General features: G+C 36.1%; 1 protein-coding gene across 1 annotated transcript in view; it reads left to right on the top strand.

Annotated features, from left to right (window-relative positions):
• Nucleotides 1-12,433, top strand: part of LOC122536407 (neuronal growth regulator 1-like) — a 93,300-nt gene extending 80,867 nt beyond the window's left edge. Inside the window, exons 6-7 of the mRNA XM_043668764.1 lie at nucleotides 3,526-3,699; nucleotides 12,363-12,433. Coding sequence (XP_043524699.1) covers nucleotides 3,526-3,699; nucleotides 12,363-12,433 — 245 coding nt within the window. The remainder of the gene's footprint in view (nucleotides 1-3,525; nucleotides 3,700-12,362) is intronic.
• Nucleotides 12,434-25,335: the final 12,902 nt, after the last annotated feature.

Raw genomic sequence — 25,335 nt, 5'->3', positions numbered from 1 at the left:
GAAACTTTAAAATCGAAATTTTCAACTTTTGGCAACATAATATAGTTCTTCTCTCTCTCTCTCTCTCTCTCTAAGATAACATTCTCCATTAGCTCTCTAATAATAACACTCTACGAGTTACTCTATTCTTTAACGAAGAATAATAAAAATATATTAGTAGTTTATTCTTAAAAGTAACAAATTTCAAACAAGAATATGTTCAATTGCAAATAAAATTTCGTCTCCCCTTTTCTATTTAAATCGTCAAATATTTTCAATACTAACATCACAGTTCCACGTATTAAAAACTGTCAGTTATGAAATTTCAGATTTCCTATCTTCAAATTTTAAATTCCAAATTTGTCTTTCAAACTTGAAACTTGAAACTTTGAATTTTGAAGCTCTTCAAGTTTGAAGACTGTTCAATTTTACAAAAGTTTCCGATAGTTTTAAATGTTTCATTTGAGAGGTATCAAAAGACTTTGAAAGATTTATTTCTTGGTTGTGTTTCAAACGCTATTACAATGAAATATTTACTATAATTCAGGTTCCCATAATAGTTCAATGTCTTTCGTTACTGAAAATTGTATATTTTTGAACAACCTTCGTGTGAAACAATAGTTCTTATAATTTTTGCACATCTTCATGAAACTTGATTGACGAAATATAATATTTGATAGATTTTATCTTAAATTCAAAGTAAGTGTAGCTTAGCTGAACAGTAGCACTCTTGATTCAATTAAATTTTCATTTCATGTAAAATGTTTCGAAATTTCTTTCACTTTGTTCATGCGACACAAACACACACACACACATACGTTTTTTTACTTAATGGAAAGTTTATTTTTTTTAATTGCATTTTTACAATTCACATACTCATAACAATTTACCCTATTGAAATAAAAAAAAGATATACATCAATTGAATTTGGTCGTTGTTTCAGTTTTCCAATCAAATTTTCTCGAGTTTGAACAATTTTTTCTTAATTTTCGAAAAATATTTCCGACATGTGAGAGAGGTGATTGATATGTATATTGAAGAATATTATACGATATGTATATAAATAGAGAAATATTCGGAATAGAGACGAACTCCGTCTGCGCAGATGTAACGTTTCAACTGCTAACGAGCTAAAAGCTTCTAGAGAACCATTCGAACGAACTAGTGTCGTATTTTGACGATCGATACCACTACTGTCCAATTAAAAAAACGTTAAATGCCACTTTGCAAATTCGTAGCAGATATTGATCCCAGATATTGTTATTTAATTGGAATCGGAAAGAAATTTGACAATCTCTGTATCTACAAATTTCTTTTCCATCTCTAAATCTATAATCTTTTTTTTATTACTACAATTTGAATTTCTACGAACAATTTATGTTACAAAATGAGATATGAATTACGAATACATTTTCTTTTTAGTACCAAAAATACTTTTAATATCTATCTATAATTAATTAAAGTTAAAGCGGAAAATATGAATAATATTGAAGTTAGTGCCAAAAAAAGACTATACGCGCAATAATTTTCAAAACGAAGAATCATCGGATACTATTACGACTGGTTTAGTAGTTGAGGTACAAAATGAATTTAATTTAATAATATTCAATGCTTCACTCTGTTCCGAGATAAATAAATCTCTGCGCGAAACAATCGCAGAATCGTTAAATTCAACTTTCCGTCTTTCAAAAATTTCCACAGTTTTCATCGCCATTCAGTTTATATAAACGAGGGATCGCGAGCAAATGTACTGTATAGACTGTGTAAGCCCTAAATGCCGGGATTAAAAAGTGAAACTGCAGGTATCGTTTTAATCGATAAAGCCACGTCCACTCGCGGCAGTTTAAATTGAAATTATAACCTTCAGCAAATTGAAGAGCGTGGTTATCATCGCGCGCCACGATATGCCATTTAATTTGCCCGGCGCGCGCGAAACAAAACACTTTCCCTTCGACGATTGAAATGACGATTAAAGTACCGGAGCGTGGCCAATTATCGCGAATCAATGGCATGAAACAAAAGCCCGTGCCGTGGCCCCTTCGTCCCGCTTAACGTTAAGGGGAAAAGAAAATCGAGCCACACGGCGCTGCGATAATAGTCATTTAATTCTTTCTTTCAGAAATTTTCAAGCAATTTGCCCACAATTTGCGCACAATTTTCCCCCCACACGTGAAATATTATTTTTCTTTTCTTTTTTTTTTTTTTTTTAATCTGCAACTCATTTCGTTCAGTGGAAGGTTCAACATGAAATGTGAGATATGGAATTATTTTTATACCGATTGGAAATTTAGAAAATTTAGAAGGAATTTATATTTTTTTTATTTTAAGAGATTTAGAAAATTCGATGATTTAAGAGATTCAGAAGAATTTTAACGTGCATTATCGTAAATTATTTGAATTATTGAATCATTGAAAATTTATTGTGCAATATGAAATAAAATATGTTTAACAATTTCGAAAGTGATTCGTCTCCACGCTCAACTAACATTAGACATTCTTCTTTAATTGGAAGAATTGCAATTTGAAATTGCAAAGGGTCTTAAGAAAATTATCCATAAGAGTTCGAGGATTTATAGTATGTCACGATTCACGAACTGTTTAATTAAACTAGATTACAGAAGCGATGCTTTTAATGTAAAATATAAGTTTGTATCTTCTTGTAAGGATGGATGAGTTTAATTTACTCGTCCATAAGAAATGATATTCGATCAATTATAATGAGAATAAAATTAACGTCTATTAATTTGATCAGTGAAAGTGAGAGTCGTCGTTTCTTCTCTAAAATTTTATCAATATTTTTAAACGTTCAGAAACTACTTTCCACGAAATTTCATAATGACCATAATTAAATAATACTTAGAAATACACGCACTTCATTTGAAGAAAAGAAAACATGCATCAACGAAATTCACTCAGTCTCATTTCTATTCGCAGTATTCGCAATACTAACGTCAATGTTCTATTCATCTAACATGTAAACTCTAGATTCTTTGAGAGTAAAAAACTCCTAAATGCAAAAGTACAGTTAGCAGGAATATCCGTTATGACGTTATAATCTTTTAACAGGTGGAACAATGTCTCTGTTTAAATTCATTCGTTTCGTTCGTATATATATATATTTAAAATAGATATTCGTAAAAGTTTGCTTCGAGAGAAAGATCGGCGATGCAACGATGGTGAACCACGTTCGTAGCGGCGAAGCTAAATTTCACGGAAAGTTCCGAGTGATCGACAGCACCTTAAACGGGTGGTCAAACAATAGGGACGCGGATCGGTGAACCGATCACGTCGCGACGTAACGCAACGCCGTTCAAGCGTATTCACGATCAACCGGGCGATTCGCCGGTTTTACGACCGGGCTGCGTCGACGATGCGTCGATCGCGGTGTTGCGCAATATTTGCGAATACGCAACGAGACATCGGTAGATCGGGTCCAGATAGCCATCTATTCAACCGAATGGCGTGGCGTTCGAGCGTGGCCCGGTGTACGCGAATTGTACACGATGGAGGCGGGCTGCTATCGTTGCAATGTGGTCATTGTTTCAGTACCACCGGATATCCTGGACGACTCCACCAGCACCGACATGGAGGTACAAGAGGGTAGCAACGTAACGTTACGATGCGCCGCCACTGGTACCCCCAAGCCGAAAGTCACGTGGCGACGTGAAATCGGCGGCACCATCGCACAGTCGAATTCCCACGAAGGTACGCATTTGAGAGGTAAACGCATCTTACCGATCAAAAGTGTTGAACGTTCCGTTTCGTTCTGTGTTGATTCTTTGCTGTTTCGTTCTGTGTAGAATCCAAAATACTCTGAGCGAGACAATCACCATTGGATATTGGATTTTAGATGATTTATTTAAATATATTACACACAGAACGTGTGTTCAAATTTTTGACCGGTAGCGTATAATATGACTTGGGTGATATTTTTTCTTTTTTATGTTTTATTTGCATCGTTACAAGTATCATTACAAATTTCGTGAAATAACTTTGGTTATACGTTATACGTTATACGTTATTATACGGAAATAAGTTTTTAAGTTTCATTTAGGATTTATAATAAATTAATTTCGGAATTTATCATTATATCATATCAATTTCATTTTTAAAATTAGATTATATATATGTGCATTGTAAATATAAATTTCATTCTTATATAAAATTAGGTTTCATGTTATAAATTTAGGTTATAGTTAAATTATATTATTTACAGTTGGACAGGTGATTTTGAAGTCTCTTTATTTTTATTAAATACACTTGTTTCAAAGAACTACGATTTTCATTAAACATTTGATTTCTGACTGTGAACACATACATTTTCGTAGTTTACTGTCAAATTAGATTATATATTGTATATATATGCATTGTAAATATAAATTTCATTCTCATATAAAATCAGGTTTCATGTTATAAATTTAGGTTATAGTTAAATTATATTATTTACAGTTTGAGAAGTGATTCTGAAGTCTCTTTATTTTTATTAAATACACTTGTTTCAAAGAACTACGATTCTCATTAAACATTTGATTTCTGACTGTGAACACATACATTTTCGTAGTTTACTGTCACTCGTCAACATTGAAACATTGCACCCAATCTTCGCAAATGATCTGCTCTAATATTTTCATTGATCGCATGTAGCCTTACTTGAATATAACTCAAATTCGGCGCAATTTGCCATCCAATTCGTCTCTTGCTCCTCTTTGACTCATTCGCGCCGAATAGAACTACGGTGTTACATATTCCCTTCTCTCGTACCTTGGTCCATTTATGCCTGCGCTCTGTCTGCCTGCAGACATTGTTATCCTGCAATCGTTCTCGCCTCGTTCTCCGTATATTGCCACTTCCCTCGCGTCGAGAAGCACACTTTCCCCTCGGTGGACTTTCCTCCGACGAATAAACCTGCGACAGACACACGATTCGTCCTCTCTGATTGCACGAGATCTTTATTGCGAGGATAGACTAGCGGTGGTCGGATTTTGACAGCCACGTCGGCTGAATGAGATCGCATTCTCTGTTCGTTTCTTTTGGCACTTGGCACTCGTACTCGGCCACGAGGTGTCTTGCGAAGAATTTCGACTTTCGTGTGAGATTTGAAGAGTATTCGAAGAATTTTTAATTTGAACCTTATATGCTGGCATACACACTGTAGAACTTGTCAAACGTTTGTTTTTTTCTAGTAAAGATTGTTGAAAAATTCTCACGAATTGCAAGGCGAATTTATGCACAGCTTGCTTCAAATATTCTTTAGTGATTCGAATAATCGTTTATTATCCTAGTTCAATATTGTGCACGTATTTGTTTATTTTTGGTTTGTTTACGATAGAATTAAAATACTATCATAATTTACAACTCTTGAGTATTGCTCGAACAGTATAGCGTTTGCAATTTCCAAGTGTCGTGACTAAAAATCTTAACTGTTGATCAAAGAGCAAATTGATTAAAAAATTTAAATTTTATTTGTCCTTTGTTTCAAAGTATGTGAAAACAAATGATAGAAGTATAAAATCTAAAGTGAAACGTAATAAACGTTTACTTTGCTAGCTCATGTAATATTGCTTCAATAAAATTCAACAAAACGGTCCCGATTTAGCACAAGTTAACATGTGCAGGAGAGCATAATTCAATTTTGCTGTGCGAGAGTAATTAGAGTTGTATTTCGATACAATTTAACGCGGTCAGTTGGCACGAAATTTGACTTCTGCAAAATGTATAGGAACAGATGAAAACAATCGATGAAACGAACCAAGTTAGTATTGCGCATCGGTGGAATACTAGGCTCGCTGATTTAAAGTTTCGATTCGTGATTAAGCGATTTAGGAAATTTGGAAATCGTAGAAACGATTGAAAATCACGGAGATTTGAAAATGCCAAAAATTTTCGAAAATTTCGAAATTTTGAAACTACGAACATTTGAGAACTTGATTATTTCAAAGTTTGAGGCAGCAAAAGTCTAGAAACTTGAAAATTACGGAGGTTTGAAAATGCGAAGATTGAAAATTGTGAAACTTTGAAAGTTTGAAATTTCGAAACTACGAATACTTGAGAACTCCAACGTTGCAATGAAACAGCGAAAACTTTGAAGATTGTTGAAAGCTCGAGAATTCGAAAATACCAGATAATTCCTGAAAATTTGAAAACCTAAGAATTTGCTAGTTTAAAATTAAAAGTTCAGAAGGGAAACTTTTTTTCACGGCATCTGCTAATCATCCAAGCTCGTTAAATCAACCTACATTTCTATGCCGTGTTCGGCTACTTTAGCAAACGGCCGTGGTTAATTATAATCGAAGCGCGGGTCGAAAAATAGTTCGTTTTCGGTATTACAGCGAAAGGTGAATCCAGTTAAGCATTGATCGTGTGCTTTACTGTCCATGCATTGTAATTGATTGACGGTCTGCAGTAATACGTTTATGGATGTCGCGCGGTGTTATTCAATGTGTTTTCGGTCACTGACTTTCCTGTCACACGCGCGCAAATGTAACGAGGGTAACGTTATTCAAAAACGGTCCGGTCCTATTTTGGTCGATATATTTGACACAATTACTCGCACGACTTTACGCGCGGGAAGGGGAGGGGGGAAAAAACAGTACATCCAATTATAATTCAGTGGAATACCATTTATTATTCGATTAATTATTCTCGTTCCTATAATATAACGCGGGTATCAATCAAGAATTATTAACGATCTCTAGAGAATTCTAATTTGAAACGGAACGAGTCACGAAAACGCTCGATGAAAGCAAATTGCCAATAAATTTCTAACAATAATCTGTCTATGATATGTTGAACGGATTGGTCGCTATCGTCGAACGATGTTAATGGCTATTGATATATTATTGATAACTTAATAAATGATATCGTTAAAGTACAGATAAGATAAATAGGAACATAGCGGAATATAGCGCGTGGAATGTATCGCGTGGCAAATGCATCACTGGATTGTGAATGTCGTGTGTAAATTTGTAATTTTACGAGTACAAGTACATGGAGATTTGTTTCGGTCGTTAAATATCATTCGAGAGTATCTCGTGTACATATATTCCTTGTATCGGTACATTTTTCACGTTTTCATACCTTTAATTCTTTCTTCGCTCGTTTCATTTCTGTTTCTGCTGCTGTATGGAAAAACAGAAATGAAAATAAATACATTCGATCGAGAGTGTCACGAGTGAGCGAATTCTGCAGGAAAGCTGATAATGATTCATCGTGCAATTCTGTTATATTATATTATTATACGTTATCGTATACGACAGAGTAGATTCTCGCGCGATTTTAAATCGCCCACAAGGACGAACACTCGTAGTCCGAGTAAACCCAACGACCACCTTTCACCCTCGATCTCTTCCCTATCTTTTTCCACCTTTGCTCTTCCCCGAGCATTCGTTTCCTCGCCGCAAGCCAACCAATTAAACGTCGTTGGCTCCGTATGGCCAAATTAATGCGTCGATACTTCAATTATATAAATGAACCTGACAGCGCGTCTCGATAGCCAAAGTGGAAACGAACGAGGATGGACCGATCTATCCACCGATTCGATAAAATCAATACCAGCTCGGTTTCCTTATCTGTTCCCCGTGGATTCCAGGTGGAATCGACGCGAGGAGGCCAGTTTCAGTTTTTAACTTCATTCAAAGCGTCCACCTTTGCGTCGTTTCGTCCAACCTTTCGTCCCTTAATTACCATTCCTGATCCCTTGTTCGAATTACTCTCAGTTGCCTCTTCTTCTCTTGCCGTTCCGTTCTCTTTGCCCGATACGCCATTTCTCCGTTCCTCCGATCCACCCCTCGGCTCCCTCGAGGCGTCCCGTGACTGTTCAACCTATTCCGTGACTAATTGCACACGGAAGTGCAGGGGACGTTTCGAATTGTACGGTGTGCAGGTGCGTAAGCAAAAGGGTTAGCCGAACCCTTTCCCTCTATCGTCCTCTTCTCTCCCAACCCTCCTTCTGTCCCCTTGTCCACGGTCGTTCGCAACCCTCTTCGCCCTTTGCAGACCTCGAGTTTAAACGCCTAAGACTTGGCACCGGCGAAACGATCGACACAATTGTCCAACGTTTGTCGCTTGTATCGTCTGAGCGGTGTAATTCTTTTAAACGATCGAGCTTCGATTCGATCCCCGTTGATCGATGTGCTTAAGTCTAATATTTTTATAGCTCGGTCGAACTGACGTAGAATCGAGGTATGAAATGGCTGTGTCCTTTCTTTATCCTTTCTGGAAGGAACTGACAGTTTTAAAGGGGGATCTGTAAGGATTGGAAGTTGCGAGAGTGGGCAAGAATTGGAACGGTCGGGATCCGTTTCTGCTTCTGCTTGGATCTGTGGAAGCTTAACCTGGAACTGTCTTCTCTGGCCTTGGACGAAATAACAGCTGAGCTGGTTTGACAAATCGCGCGATCACGTTTGAACAGTCGTTTCGATCGTCCCTGCCAGTTACTTTCCCAGGATTTTGAATGAATCTTTAATTCGCCGGGAGGATTTTGTTCTCTGATGAGTTGGCACGGGAAAAATTTTGCAAAGTGAATGTTTTAGCGCGTTTTGAGGTTTCGAAATTATCGAGGCTCTGAAATTCCACTGAAATTCCAAGTTCCAAAAATTTCAAAATATCTCGGATTTATACAGCTGCAAAAGTTTGAATTCCCGAAATTTGGAAAAATTTCGAAATTTCTAAAATTACGAATTTGTAAAATTGTGACATTTGAAATTTCAAGTGTCTAAAAATTCCGAGAATCCTCTCAAGTTTTAACCAACCAATGAACTCCGAACAATCATACTGCTTTTCTTCATTCGAATATACATCATCTTCTCGCGCTCATCGCGCGGCACTTGAATCAAGGCAGTCCACCTTCGAATTTCATACGGAATTCTCAAAAATCTCTTCAGTGCGTATATACCGAAAGCTTTGAAAGCTTCGCACCTGCACATCCCGATGTATCGGGATCCAAAGTTTCGACGTGAAAGAAAAAGGGAACGCGTGTATGTGTGTGATCGATATCAAGGCGAAAGGGAATTTCGTCGGCGCGGCCAGAAGATAGCAGCGAAATTCCAGTGATTTATTCACCAGATGAACCTTTTATCGTCCTAGCCTGGTTTTAAGGAATCGTTTAAAGCATTTGTCGCCGCTGCTTCTTTTTGTTCTGCTCATTCGCTTCTTCTTCTTCCTCGCCAGCTGTCGATTCACGACAGGAGAAGCGGTTCGATTCCATTAAGCGATAAGTAGAGGAAAAATAAAATATTCTCTCGATCCTCTGTACATACCTCTCTCTCTCTCTCTCTCTTTTCTTTTGTCTTCCTCCCGCGCCTCTGTTCCCTTGACTTCCACTTTTGAACTGGACTGTTTCGCAGTCGACGAAACTCGATGACGGCCTTGGTGAAGGTGAAGAGCAAAGTCTTCTCTCAGGCGAACAGCTAGGAAACGATATTAGCGGCAATTGGCCAACTACGCTTGACACATGGAACGAATCTCAATGGGTTAAACGTTTTTCTCAACAGGTGTTCAAAAGAATATGCCTTTTTTACGTCTCTGTCGTCGCAGATTCAATTACCGGAGCGCCCCTTCCCTTTGAAGTGTGAACTCGGAGATCTTGCGATTGCATTCTCTACCTGCTTGCCGTTTGAGTCGAAAGTTTACAGCGAGCTGGCCCCTTGACAAAAAGTGTGTTTGATTTCTCCTTCGTCGTTCGTTACGAATCTCGAGCCCCTCGTTCGATCTGCGTTTTCATTTCTCAGTTCTTTGGAAATTAATCGCTGGACGGCGTGGCGAAAAGGGGAGAGATCGGAGTCTGACTGACGATTGGAAATTGGAAACTGAAGATTAGTAATTCGCATTTGGTAGATTTCAATTTAGAGTTCTTTTTCTCGTCCTAGCTCCAAGCTGTGTTCAGCGACGGGATGAGAAATTGGAAATTTTAGTGGCTGGGAATTAAAAATTAGTGGTTGGCGTTTGATGTGTATGTTTGTTCGTCGCAGTTTAGAGAATATTAATTATTTAACGACGGAGTGGGAAATTGGAAGCTTTAGTAAGATTGCTAAATGTGTCGGCATTTGACAATTATTGGTTATAACATTGATAACTAACAATATCGAAAATTAGTGAAATCGTCAAAAAATTGACAATTGTTATTGGAAACTTGTAACTGGTATTTGATTATTGAAAATTAGCCATCGAATTTAACTCGATGTATTTATAGCTTTATCCGTATTATAAATATCTGTATTATTCTTAGTAGCAATTCAAAGTCGATTATCGAAAATATAACCGACGTTATTTTAGTACTTGAAAATTCGTTTTATTTTACTTTAAACAAAACACAATCCACGTTATTCTCAATTAAATATATTTATCTCTCTACATTTTTATTTGCAATAATATAAAATAACGACTCTTAAATTTCACTTTTGTGAACCTTTGATACAACTGTTCGAATCTCATAATACACAAACACACGAAGGCGTTGTTTCAAATAATTCCAACGTCCAGGGCCAATTATTCCTTCATATCGTATAGCTATAGTTCTCCATTAAATATTACTGCGAGAACTGTACTCACAGGTAAAGCGCGAAATGTAATAAAATTTTTGCAATTAATTAAATCGGCGACGAAACGGCACCGCGTTGCGATAAAATTCGATTTTGTCGTGTTTGCTCGACATTCGCGATTTCCGTCGTGGAAAATTCGAAAAATTGTTTACAGGCTGTCTGGAGTCCGCTCGCTTTGTTTCGATGCGTTCGGCGCGCAAAACGTTTTTTTTTTTTTTTCTTTTTTTAAAATTGAGCTTCGGCTTTCAACTTGACCATCAATTTCGCAGAAATCAGCAGGAGATTCTAAATCAAAAGAATCGAATGACAAACAAACCGGGCGGAACGGCGTTGGATTTCACTTTGAAAGCTTCCCGTTTAAAAGTTCCCTGTATAAAAATTAAACTCGTCCGAGCGAAGAGTCCTCGGCATGATATGACATTGTAAATTGCGAGATTTTCTAATTTTATAAAGGGAGGAAATTTCGAAAGTGGAAGCTTTGAAGGAAAGTTTCTCCGGTAAAAAAAAAAAAAAAGGAACTTCTGATTATTGTGGTGCTGGCTACTTTTTCGAGAAATTGCGACGCCAAGCGTATGAAATTTCCTTCGAATCGTTAAACTTTCACAGTGAAACTCCGAGACCGCCACCTGCCTTTATTTAGCTGCTTAATTATTTTAAATTATGAATCTTCCGCCGCGCTTTAAATGTTTTTAAGGAAAGTTTCCAGTCATTACGGCCGCGGCTTTGTACACGTTTTGTTAGGGAGAGTATTGTAGCATTACGGAAAGAGTTATTGAAATATACAAATTTTAGATCGGAAAAGTATTTAACTCGAGAGCCGTAATTGTTTAAATTATAAGTCACAAAATGAACATTAGTAACTGATTGAATTTTCTAGTATATTTATTTCTTATTTGTTATCTCTTGATATTTGAATTTTAGTTATTGACCTAATCGAAACTTCTCGAAAAAATTAGTCGAGTAATATGTATATGTATAATAAAGTAATAATAATAACCGATATTAAAAATTTATATTTAAGATAAACAAACAATTGACATACTTATCGAACCATTTTTAAATAGAATTAGAAATACTAGTGATAATGAATAACGGTCTTCTAGGAATCAAGACAATATCTATTATTGGAACATTCGTCAAATTTTCAAACTATCCTGTGATCAAATATGGAAAACTCAGAGAACGATTATAGATTCATTCGATTGTCAACAATAAATCACATTCGACGCGATTACAACTTTTCGTGCATGTGTATACATACATACATATATACGTACCTACATTTCGTACATCACTCAGTCTGTTTCGTATCTCTACAGCATTGACATACATGTCGGCCCTGCTTCGTTCTCAGATTCTCAAATAACGTACGCCATTGAGGTTCATAACGTTAGGAAATTAGCATCTCCTTTCATGGCCTTTGCCATTACAGTCGCTACTTTAATAAATCGTCGGTACGCGAAATTTCACGGGTCACAGAGGAGCGTCTCCTTAAACGCGGTTACATCACTTACGCGACCCCTCGAGCGATCTAATTAAATCTCTTAAGCAGGTTTTCCGTTTTTCCCTTGCAGCGTTCATCCACTCGTATCCAGTGTATCGCGCTCCGACTTCTCGTGGCTCGAATATTTTCCAGCAGATTACAGCCGTTCCCCTGGTATAATCATATTTAACGTTTACCAGCCTTAGCAGCAGCCGCTCGGTAACGTTATTACTCGTAAACATAGGCATTGATTACGTAAACAGCTGGCAAACTTTATAACAATTCACCTATTCCGTGTACTCGCCGTTAACGAGAATGCACACTTACCATATTGAATATGCGAATCCGCTTAATTCCCGCAGGATGTAATTTAATTTCACGCGATCACGGGTCCGGGAACGATTTTGGCAGTGGTAGTAAAGATATCGCGTAAATTTCATCAATTTCCATTTTGTTTAATTACTGGAATCAAGAAGCGTGATCTGAATGGACATTTTACGATAAAATGAAAGTTTCTCGATAAAACTTTAGATACTTTGCGTGTGTTTTTTCTTCTTCTTTATGTTGTACAGGGAATATGCACATTTTGTTTTGAAAAATTTAAATCTTCGCAAGTTTAATGATTAATAACACGCCGCGGAGGGTTTTATACCGTTGATGATAAAATTTGAATAGAATTAAATTTAAACGGGGGATAACGTTTCATTTTCTAAATATTTATTATCGCGATTAATACTGTGCTTTGAATATTTCACGTGTTCCTGCATGTTATATTTTTCCGTATCACGCGCATAGAGATTTATTTCACCTGCTAAATATCACGATTAAAATTCTACTTTGAATATTCTACGTGTTTCTGCATGTTACATGTATCCCGTAGAATTTTGGAATGATAAATTCTCCAAAAACGCGGGAATATTCGAGAAATGCATGAATTTAATTGAAAATTTTTCACTTCGAGACGCGAAGGTGCTCTTTGAAGAATGTTTTAATAATAGATCTCACTTGAAACTTTAATTCTTCAGGATCAGGAGCAAGAGACTTATTAAGCTTCTGATATTCATTATTTTACAAACGTCAGTGCATAAGGATCTGTTTAGTCTAGCGTAATAATTTCGCAGCCTCCTCGATCCCGTGATTAATTAAACAACAAAAGTCCAACGAATGTTCCTTGATAATATTGTTATGTAAAGTAAAAGAATTTCTTTCAAAATTTCATCAGTTTATGTATGATTTTGGTAAATAAAGAAATAAGCTACAAAAGAAAGTTCCTCTTCGCTTACAATTTTGAAAAATGACTGTAAAAATAAATTTATGTTAAGAGGTATGCCGAATGAAACGCATTGGCTAGAAATTTCTTTGTCGTCACTGAGTGCATGTCAAAAATTAAAAAAAAAAAAAAAAAAAAAAAGATACAGTGCAAGTCTAGACGGATATTTTCGAGTGTTCAAGAACGTTTATAGGAAGTTGCACGTTTATTTTTCATCGAGCCGGATGAATGGGCGCGAGAGAGCGCGGTCGAAGAAGACGGAGGAGACACGATCCTGTTCTATCGCTGGCTGGATGCACGGAGTGAACGCGACTGTCTCGATATTACAAAAGTTCGTCTAGACTGGATCGCGCAACGAGCAGAAAAGCCGGCGCCTCCTTTCCTTACGGCGAAAGATTGCGCCGTGGTACGGGGTAATTTGCGAGAAGGCTCCCACCGTTAAACAGCTATTTTTCGGCGTTCCTCGCCGCCTTGAACAGAAACGTCGCCGATTGGTTCTCCTTTCGGGGGCATTGAACGATGTAGAAGCACCGGGAGGGTTTTTTCTTTTTCCACTAAACAGTGAAAGAAAGTAATAAGAATCATTCGATTTTCTTTTACAATCTTGTTTTTTTTTCTCCACTAAACAGTTAAAGAAAGTAATGAGAATCATTCGATTTTCTTTTACAATCGTTGTCATCTATCGATCTTGTTGGTTTTCCACTAAATAGTGAAAGAAAGTAATGAGAATCATTCGATTTTCTTTTACAATCTTGTTTTTTTTCCCACTAAATAGTGAAAGAAAGTAATAAGAATTATTCGATTTTCTTTTACAATCTTGTTTTTTTTTTTTCACTAAACAGTGAAAGAAAGTAATAAGAATTATTCGATTTTCTTTTACAATCTTGTTTTTTTTTTTCCCACTAAACAGTGAAAGAAAGTAATGAGAATCATTCGATTTTCTTTTACAATCGTTGTCATCTATCGATCTTGTTGGTTTTCCACTAAACAGTGAAAGAAAGTAATGAGAATCATTCGATTTTCTTTTACAATCGTTGTCATCTATCGATCTTGATTTTTTTTTTTCACTAAACAGTGAAAGAAAGTAATAAGAATCATTCGATTTTCTTTTACAATCGTTGTCATCTATCGATCTTGTTTTCTTTTTCATTTTTTTAATTTTTATAAGCTAAAAGATAAAATTTAAATACACATTTGTTTCATCTGTTACGCGTTGTAATATTCTAGATATTTTATATATTTTTGTGCTGTGTGCGTTCTCGTAACTTTACAAATGTGAATAAAAATCTGCAGCGTAACAGTCGGGATTAATCTTGCCGTGTTCTTTCGATTATTTTTTCAATCTTAATCCTCAAATGGCGTTTGTACAGTCACGATTGATTATAATAATTTATAAAAACTTGATTCTATTTTGTACTTTGTACTCTCTCTGAGATGAGAGTCGGTAATTAAATTCAATTAAACTAGAAATTTCAAAATTAAGCAAATGTGAAACTCAAATATTTAACTTTGACCAAATAATATTACACACTCACGAATGTTTGTAATAATTTGTATTATATTATACAAAATTTCTATTTCTATTATTTATATTATTCTTCCATTTTTATATATGAAATATAAAAACAGGAGAATAATAGAAATATAGTATAAAAATACATAAAATATAAAAAAGAAGAGTAGCTGTTACAGCTACTCTCCTTTTTTCTATTTTATGTATTTTTACATTATATTTTCTGTATGTATCATTGCTCATGTATATAAACAACACATTAGCAGAAGAAAATATCTCAACGTAGGCTCCAGTTTTCGCAGAAATATAATATTGCACGGGGATCCGCGATCAGATACATAAGAGCAAACGAGTCGATTCGAACTTTCACTCAACGTCGGCGCATCGTTGCCGTGCCATCGGCAAAACCGGAATCTCGAGCATCCTCGGCGTTCGATCGTTTCCAGTTGCTCTCGCCGATGTAACAGATTCAGGGCTAGATAAGTCAGTCACTCGAAACGGGGTCAGCGAATTCCACCGGGCGACGGAAGCGTCCCTTTGACGAGGCAATGATCGATACGATCAGCCGGTTGACAGCTGACGTAACCCAATTCACGTTTCGAACCGAAGTCACGTTTTTTTCACTGTCCGATTTCATTTTCCACGAAAAAAAATTCACGTACGTACGTACCCGATGAACCAGAGTCCGCCTCTGGACGACTGCACGTACACGCGTTAACCCTTTGACCGCGGCAGACTTTAAAATAAATAAAATCACTGCAAAATAAAAATATTAAGCAAAAAATAACTGCAAAGTGAGTATATTTAAACAATTAATGACTAATATGTAATTGTTGAATCAGCATTCACTTACGTCTGATTCAAATGAGATTTGTTGGAATTGTGGTCGGTAAAATTTTCCAGACGCCTGTAGGCGCTTCTCGTGTCGACGGATCAAAGTGAGTTAAGCGCCTGCAGGCGCCTACAGTAAGGGCAATTTTATAAGCGCCTGCAGGCGCCTACAGTACGAGCAATGTTTTAAGAGCCTGCAGGCGTTTACAGTAAGAGTAATTTTTTAAACGCCCGCAGGCGCCTACAGTAAGAGTAATTTTATAAGCGTCTGCAGGCGCCTACAGTAACAGCAATTTTTTAAGCGCCCGCAGGCGCCTACAGTAAGAGCAATTTTATAAGCGCCTGCAGGCGCCTACAGTAAGAGTAATTTTATAAGCGCCTACAGTAAGAGTAATTTTTTAAGCGCCTGCAGGCGCCTACAGTAAGAGTAATTTTATAAGCGCCCGCAGGCGCCTACAGTAAGGGTAATTTTTTAAGCGCCCGCAAGCGCCTACAGTAAAAGTAATTTTTTAGGCGCCTACAGGCGGCTACAGTAAGAGCAATTTTACAAGCGCCTGCAGGCGCCTTCAGTAAAAGCAATTTTACAAGTGCCTGCAGGCGCCTACAGTAAGAGTAATTTTTTAAGCGCCCGCAGGCGCCTACAGTAAGAGTAATTTTATAAGCGCCTGCAGACGCCTACAGTAAGAGTAATTTTTTAAGCGCCCGCAAGCGCCTACAGTAAAAGTAATTTTTTAGGCGCTTACAGGCGGCTACAGTAAGAGCAATTTTACAAGCGCCTGCAGGCGCCTTCAGTAAAAGCAATTTTACAAGTGCCTGCAGGCGCCTACAGTAAGAGTAATTTTTTAAGCGCCCGCAGGCGCCTACAGTAAGAGTAATTTTATAAGCGCCTGCAGGCGCCTACAGTAAGAGTAATTTTTTAAGCGCCTGCAGGCGCCTATAGCAAGAGTAATTTTATAAGCGCCTGCAGGCGCCTATAGTAAGAGTAATTTTTTAAGTGCCTGCAGGCGCCCACAGTGAGAGCAAGTTTTCAAGCGCCTTTAAGCGCCAACAGCGGTCAATGGTTTAATTGTGGATGCAACGCGAACTCGCGAGTTCCCAAGAGGATCGACTGAATTATCAACTGAGTACGTACTACGCGTGGCTAACCTTTCGGTGTTCTCGCGAAGTAAAAGAAGAAATCGCTTAATGCCAGCCAACACACACACGCTGGTTAGAAGGTCTGGCGATGTTAAGACGACCATGATTATCAGCGTACGTTTTCACTGGACGAGACTCGAAGGATCTTCGAATGGAGTTTTGTGGGAAGGTTCGCGTTTCGCGTTTCTGTGAACAACACGTTGAGACACGATTGCGGGTATTAGCTGCGGTTTATCGTGCACGGGGTGTCGTTAATCTTACCGTTAATTAATCTTATTCTTTCGCGCCGCTACTTTTGTAATCCCTCACTTTGTTTTGGTGAGAACAACGAGGAGGACCTCGATTGCGGTATTAACTGTTGTTGCGCCGTGTCGTTAATCTTGTCGTTAATTAATCTTACTTCGCGTTACCTCTTTTGCGGCTTTTCGTTTCGTGCTACTCCTGCTTTATTGGGAAAAATACGAAATTTCTCGGATTGCACTGTATCGTCGATTAATCTTTCTTCAACGTTGGAGTTTAGGTTTAATTTGCAAACGAAATTGGTTAATGGTGATAAAATTTTCCATGCATCGTTTGAAACGTAAGGAGTTATTCGAGAATTATATAAATCTCCAAATAATAATAATGACATCAATTAGTAATAATATTAATAACGCCATTAATAATAATAATATCAATAATTATTATTGATAATATTATTACTGATAAAATTTTCGATGCATCGTTTGAAACGTAAGGAGTTATTCGAGAATTATATAAATCTCCAAATAATAATAATGACATCAATTAGTAATAATATTAATAACGCCATTAATAATAATAATATCAATAATAATTATTATACAATTTTCAAAAATATTTCGATGATATTACAATGATCGTGTTTTAATATTACAAAAGAACTTCATCGTTCTCATGCAATGTCCTTATCGAAATATATCATCCAATAGAAAATGTACTGAAGCAATTAAAAAGTGGTATTTTGTCAGATTTCGTGGACCAAGGGCATAAAATCATTATGTGCATCATGAAAATTCTTACTCTTAAATTACTCTTTCATACGTGTACGTATATGCAATTGTACCATTTAAATGATCAGAGATCCTTTCATTGTACTTTCTCCCATGCACGTGTACATAAATGTAACAATTACATGCCATGAAATTTAACAAAGTTGGATCAAAATGGCACAAATTTCAGTTCAATCAAGTTGTAAATTGTAATGAAAACGTACGTGCGAACGAAGAGAAAATCAGAATCAAGAACCAAGGGGGAAAAATTTAAGCAAAATTTAAGGCGTCCCGCGTCTCTCTAGCAGGAACAGGACAGTCGAGAAAGACCCATCTCCTGTCCATCGCGAAAGGGTTCCAACCACAATGCAAACATATTTACGATCTTTACTCCGCAGTGCGTACAAGAACATTGAACGTCGCAATGTCTGCCTTTGTCTACATTGTAGAATGTGTTTAGGGTTGTTCGTCAAATATAAGATAAAGAGAGAGGAGAGAGAGAGAGAGAGAGCGTCTTTGAACCGTGAAGAGCACACGCAACGCCTACCTTTGTCCGTAGCAAGATACGAACAGGGAGGAGCAGATCGGTCGTAGAGAGGCGATGTCTGTGCTTGAACACGGATAGAAACCACGGTTCCCTTGTCTTCCAATTAGAGAACCGGTACGACGTGTAGAACCGGCGGAACGCTGATCACCTAGACACGTGGGAGAACCGCTTGCAGCCGCGCGGGAGGTGGAAAAAAATTTCGTTACCACGTCGATCGACGCTGGCTCGAGACGACACCGGGGGTGGCGAAACACATTCTGCATTTGGTCATATCGCGTTTTATCGCGTTCGAAGTGTCCACCCTTTGGAAACGGGGAGACGTCGATTTTAAACATTAAAACATTTCGGCCCGATTTTTCGCGCGCTGCCGCGTGCGCTCTTCGTCGTGTCACGCTGCGAATTAAAATCCTCCGAGTTTTTATTTATTTTGATACACGAGAAAAAAAAAATATATATATATGTATTATTTAATATTGTTATATATTTTTCAATATATAATATATATAACAAAACTACATTGAAAAATGTAAATAAGGTATATATTTTTCAATATATTAATATATATATAAATAATAAAATTACATTGAAAAATATACAATATATATACTTTTCAATATATATAACAAAATTACTTTGAAAAATACATAATAATATATATATTTTTCAATATATATATATATATATACAACAAATGTTATATATATATATATATATATAACAAAAATACATTCAAAAATATATAATAATATATATTGTAACTATATTATACTATAATTATTTTACATATATAATATAAATACTATAATTATATATATATTAATATATATAAATATACTATAATATTAATATTAATATATATAAAATACTATAATTATACTATATATTATATTATTATAAATGTTATATATTATACTATAATTAAACTATACATTCATCATATATATAATAAAAATAAAAACTTTTATATATAAATATGCATACTGTTACATATAATATATAAATATATATATATATATATATATATATATTGAAAAATAAATTTAAGTTTTCTCAAAAACTTAAGACCCTCCCCTCATAAATCGGTGAAACTTTTGCGAAAAATTACGAAACTGCCCACTCTGGTAATTCCATTCTCACGCTTCTGGCAGTTTTATTACACGCCGAACAAAATACTGATACAACACTGATGCAATTTGCTTCCCGGCGGATGGAGGGATTAAGGACGATGGTTTAGACGAAGGGAAGAAATGAACTTTGCTGGTTGGTCACGCGGTGCGCAATACACTTTTTTTCTTTTTTCCTCGTGGTCGACCAACGCCTTTATCCCGAGATAGAGATGGTTGGTTACTCGCTTGAGTTAGCTGTTATTTGGTTACGCCAATGAGGTTAGGAATTTGGCGTGGTTGTTGGGTTGGAAGTTGGCGAGAGAGCAGTTCTCTGGGTTTGAAGACGAAGCTTATTTTTTTTTTGGCTTCTTCGGATGCGGAGGAAGGAAGAGGAGACTTTTTCTTTTTCGTAAAATTCTTTCTCTTTTCATTGGACAAAAGTGGCAATGCATAAATAAAAGAAAGTGGTAATAGGAATTTCTTCATCTCATGGTACTTCTATTTGTTTGAAAATACCAAGAGATCTCGCTACTACCTTTCCACAACCAAATACTTTTTGTTATAAATGTCGAAATTTTCTTTTGTACGTGCCCAAATATATAATATCAATATGTTTTACAAATTTTATTTTAATATAATTTATTATTATTATTGATATTAATAATATTAATATTACAAAATTATTAATAATATTATATTATAAATATTATTAATTTTATTATTTTATCTTAATACAAATAAATATAATAAATATAAATAAATACAGACTGATAAAAATGAACGTAATACCCGTAGAACTAGGCTCATTTGCTTTCAGCACCTAGCCTCGTGTGTAAAAAGATTTAATAACCTGTCACACTGATTTGTTCGTGAAATTTAATGTAAATCGATTCCATTAATCATCGCGTACATTAGCTTGGTATTTCCAATTCAATTATCCGCGAGTTATCAACGAGTTTTTTTGGTAAATTTGCTCAGAAACCGGAAGCCCGGGACTATCTTCTCCGGTCGTTCACCGTTACGTCGATGAATTTCCAATGACGAACGAGCGCAAGTCGTTTAATGCAACGACGAATTTATCCGCGAGAAAACACATTTTCACCGGTGCCGATAAATCATGCAGCGGCGATACGGCGACAGAAAATGAAAGAGAGAGAGAGAGAAAGAGAGAGATATGCATACGTTGGCAAACTTATGGCAACTGTGTCGTTCACGTGGGCCCACCAGACGATGGATACCCGTCGTGCACCACATTGTCGATACGTGTTTGAGCAAAGGCGTAGAAACCTCTTCATCACCTCGTAACTGTGTTTCTTTGACCCGTTTGCAAAGCGCGATCATTCTTCGCGGAGAAGTTAACCTATTAACCCTCCAGCTGCAGGCAATTCTGTCAGACGTTTCCGAGCGCAAAGTGAGCACGGGCGTGATTTACGCGTTGTACGAATAAATGAATCGCGTGGGGGGAATTTTTAACCCCCTTGCGCTGGCAATTGGTTTGCGGACCATAACGAGCGACCGAACCGTATACAACAATTCGTCGCTTCCTTTTCCTTTTTTGAACTCGTCGGTACGATATCACTGGATAGAAATGATTAAGAAGTAATAAATTTATCATTTGTTTGTGCCTTATACTTAAATATACTTAAAACTGAGGAAATATTGCAATTTTGGGACAAAAAAATTCTCGTCATTCCAGCGCAGGAGGTTAATCCCTTGCGCTGGCAAAAACTGATTGCGCGGACCATAACGAGTGACCGAACCAATAATTCGTGGCTTTCTTTTCCTTTTGAACTCGTTGGTACGATATCACTGGATAGAAATGATTAAGAAGTAATAAATTTATCATTTGTTTTGCCTTATACTTAAAACTGAGGAAATATTGCAATTTTCAACAATTGACACAAAATTCTCAACGTGCGTGGCAAGTCGTTCCAGCGCAAGAAATTAACAATGGGACAATCTCAGAGTGGTCAAAATAATTAATAATCGTAATTGTATATTTGTATTAATTACCAAAATAACCATTTGAATATTTTTTTTAAATGGAAAACAGTGTATCTTTGGAGATTCGAATGATTCTCTGTAAAATAAAAGCTTGTGTAAAAGCTATTGTATCATAAAGTTTTTTTGTTTCCTTTATTTTAACGTCTCTGATGAAAATTTCGTCCCTTTTCGTCCATTTTCAATTTTCTTTTCGATAGAAAGGAGAATGAAAATTCGTTCATCAGAGCATTCGAGTTTTCGAGAAAATCGTGTTTGAAAATTTCTCGAATATCTCACTTGAACATCCGTTCAGATTCTATTTCTATTCTAGAGTCTATTGTTTAATAATGACTGAAATAAATCTTCGTTTAGATTCATTCTTTTTTTCTCGGGTTGTTCTATCGCTGGTCCACAACACTTCGAATTAAAGATTCAACTTCATTTTCCAGTAATGTAATTTTAATTTCTATTTTCTCTTCAATTTCATTCCCTTGGTCGCGCGGAACAGAGAGTGCACAGATTACAATATTTAATAATTGGACAACGCAGCGTCAACTGCTGCGACGACATTTTCAGTTGCGAATTAATTCTACTTTCAAAAATTGTTCTCACGTGCAAGATGATACCGAAAATTTTATCTCGTACTTTGAAACTAATTCAAACTATCACTCTCATTTAAAAAAAACGTCGACTGTGCATTATTTTGACTCGTTCTTCACAGAGTTTGAAAACAAGACAGTCGCGAACTAAAATGCAGAATGCAAACTAAAAAGAATATCGTTAATTAATATTGAACTCCATTTTCAAGAGTAAAACATAAAGATAGAATATTTTGTCTCGATGCTCTTAATCCACTTGGAATATATCTCATTAAAACGTCGACTGTCTATCACTTGAACTCGTTATTAACAAAGTTCCTCAGAGATAATTACGTGAAAAAATTGCTCTTATCGTATAAAACGTTCAACAATCTACTTTCATTAAAAAATATAAAAAACTGTTAACATTAATATTTAATATTATTCTCAAGAATCGTGTAAATCGCAGATACAGAAAATTGCACGTTTTGATACTTCTAACTGAATTGAAACATTGTTCTAATTAAAACGTCGACTGTTTGTCATTTTAACTAGTTGCTAACAAGATTTAAAAAATAAGAGATAATCGTGTGAAAATTACAATTTCTCGTGTGTTCTCGTCATATAAAACACATGCTAAATTAAAATTTTTAACAATCAATTTTCGTTAAAGAATATTAAAAAGTATTAATATTCAATTTTATTTCATTTAAAAGTATTTTAAAAAGTATTAATATTCAATTTCATTTTATCAATTGAATACCAAAAAGTATTAATATTCAATTTCCCGCGTGTTTTCGTCATATAAAACACACAATGTTAAGTTTAAATTTTTAACAATCAATTTTCGTTAAAGAATATCAAAAAGTATTAATATTCAATTGTATTTCATTGAAAAATGTTTTAAAAAGTATTAATATTCAATTTTATTTCATTTAAAAGTATTTTAAAAAATATTAATATTCAATTTTATTTCGTTTAAAAGTATTTTAAAAAGTATTAATATTCAATTTCATTTTATCAATTGAATACCAAAAAGTATTAATATTCAATTTCCCGCATGTTCTCGTCATACAAAACACACAATGCTAAGTTAAAGTTTTTAACAATCAATTTTCGTTAAAGAATAATAAAAAGTATTAACATTTAATCTTATTTAAAATAGCTGAAATGTATAACGATCAATTTTCGTTGTAGAATGTTAAAATGTATCAATATTGAATCTCATTCTCAACAATCGCGTAAACAGCAGATGGTACGTTTTATTTTGATGCCTCTCCAAGGTATTATTCCTTCTCGGAGTATTATTCCAATTGAAACGTCACTTGAACCCGAACGAAGTTTCAAAAACGAGATAATCGCGTGATACCGCGAGACTCGCCAAGGACGAGCGCGCTTCACCTCCCTCCCCTTTCGAGCTTTCGTTCGCCCCTTTGTTTCGAATTTTCTGAATGCAGCGGCAGCTGCGTTTATCGCCGACGAAATTGAAGTTTACCGTGCAAAAGGGAGTTGTATCACTTTTCGCACAATTTCCAGCGAATGCTTTGTGTAATTACACGCTCACCCCTAACCACCCCCTACCTCCCCCCCTCTCTCCGACTCTGTGCTTCGACAACTTCATTAATTAGACAGTGTTTCCCCGGCAACTGGGCGACATCATCAGCTTTGTCGTTGATTTCGTTGACAGAAATCTCGCTTCTAACTTTTCGCTCCGTCCAATTTCATCCCTTTTCCTCCCCTTATTGTTGGGGCTATTACTTTTCCAGGTGAACGCGAAAATCAACATACACGATTGCGAAGTTCGTCTGGATTTTTGACAAACACGCCAGTAAACTTTCATCATTCGCGCGTGAATGAACTTGTTTGAGATTTTTGATATTTCAAGCGCACGTTCGCACAATGGGAGTGGTACGATTACTTGCAATCCTGTGATTTGTCTGCCATTTCATCTTTTCGAAACAAAGAACAAAGAGAAACTTCCCGCTTCCCGGATGATTTTGCGAATCACTTTTACGTGGTATCGGTGATCTCGTGTACCGCGCTGTTTAAAATTCAAAACGCCAGGAGTCGAACATTTCGTACTATCTGATCTTTCTTCTTCGACCAATTGCGTTGGCAACTGATTGCGGACCATAACGAGTGACCAAACCGTACGCAATAATTCATCGCTTTCTGTTTTTTTTTTTAATTCGTCGGTATAATATCGCTTGGATAAAATTTATTGAGAAGCAATAAATTTATCATTTCGTTTGCCTATTTTGTTTTATTCAAAACTGAGAAAATATTACAATTTCGGAACAAAAAATTCTCGGCGTGCCACGTCATTCCAAAGCAAGCGGTTAACCACTTGCGCTGGCAACAGATTGCGGACCATAACGAGTGACCGAACCGTACACAATAATTTGTCGCTTTCTGTTTCTTTTGAATTCGTCGGTATAATATCGCCTGGATAGAAATTATTGAGAAGTAATAAATTTATTATTTATTATTTCTTTTGCCTATTTTGTTTTACTTAAACATACTTAAAACTGAGAAAAATATACAATTCTGGAACAAAAAATTCTTGACGTGCGTGGCACGTCATTCCAGCGCAAGAGGTTAACCACTTGCGTTGGCAAACAGATTGCGGACCATAACGAGTGACCAAACCGTAATGTAACCGATCAATAATTCGTCGCTTTCTTTTCGAACTCGTCGGTATAATATCGCCTGGATAGATTAGTGAGAAATAATAAATTTATTATTCCTTTTGCCTATTTTGTTTCACTTAAAACTGAGAAAATATTACAATTTTGGAACAAAAAATTCTCTCTCTTGCCTGGCACGTCATTCATAAAAAAAAAAAAAAAAAAAAGAAAAATTGGATTGCTCCGATGTAGTCGATTTTCCTTGTACAAATTACTATCCATAGTATTAAATTACTATCAATTAAATCCACTTTATCTCTTTTTTATTTTCTTTATTATTATCTTCGGAGAACCGAACGATCTTCCGACTCGAGCCAATACTGTTGCATTTTACAAAAATTATTCGAACTCTCCTCCATAAATACACCCCTACTGAAACGTCCTCCCAATTGATCATCGAATTTCCTTCGTTAATTTGTAACGTGGTTATTAACATCCGAGTCTAATGATCGTTCAAATAATGCAACGCAAAAAAGGAGGAAGTCCTCGAGGCAAGCTGCGTGCAGACAATATCGACGAATTTATTATCCACCCCACGTCGGGAGCGCATTAACAGGCACGGGAGAACGAGTACGAGAAGGGTGAAGCGAATCGTCGGGGTAATTATATTCGCTGCTTCCTCGTTTCGTTCTTCCCGCAACGTTTCAGCAAAATTGTAACGCGATCCACTCTT

The sequence above is a fragment of the Frieseomelitta varia genome, unplaced genomic scaffold (assembly GCF_011392965.1).
Source record: "Frieseomelitta varia isolate USP_RPSP 00005682 unplaced genomic scaffold, Fvar_1.2 scaffold_831, whole genome shotgun sequence".
Classification (NCBI taxonomy): Eukaryota; Metazoa; Arthropoda; class Insecta; order Hymenoptera; family Apidae; genus Frieseomelitta; species Frieseomelitta varia.
Note: the sequence above shows the minus strand (reverse complement) of the source record. Positions and strands in the feature narration are given on the sequence as shown.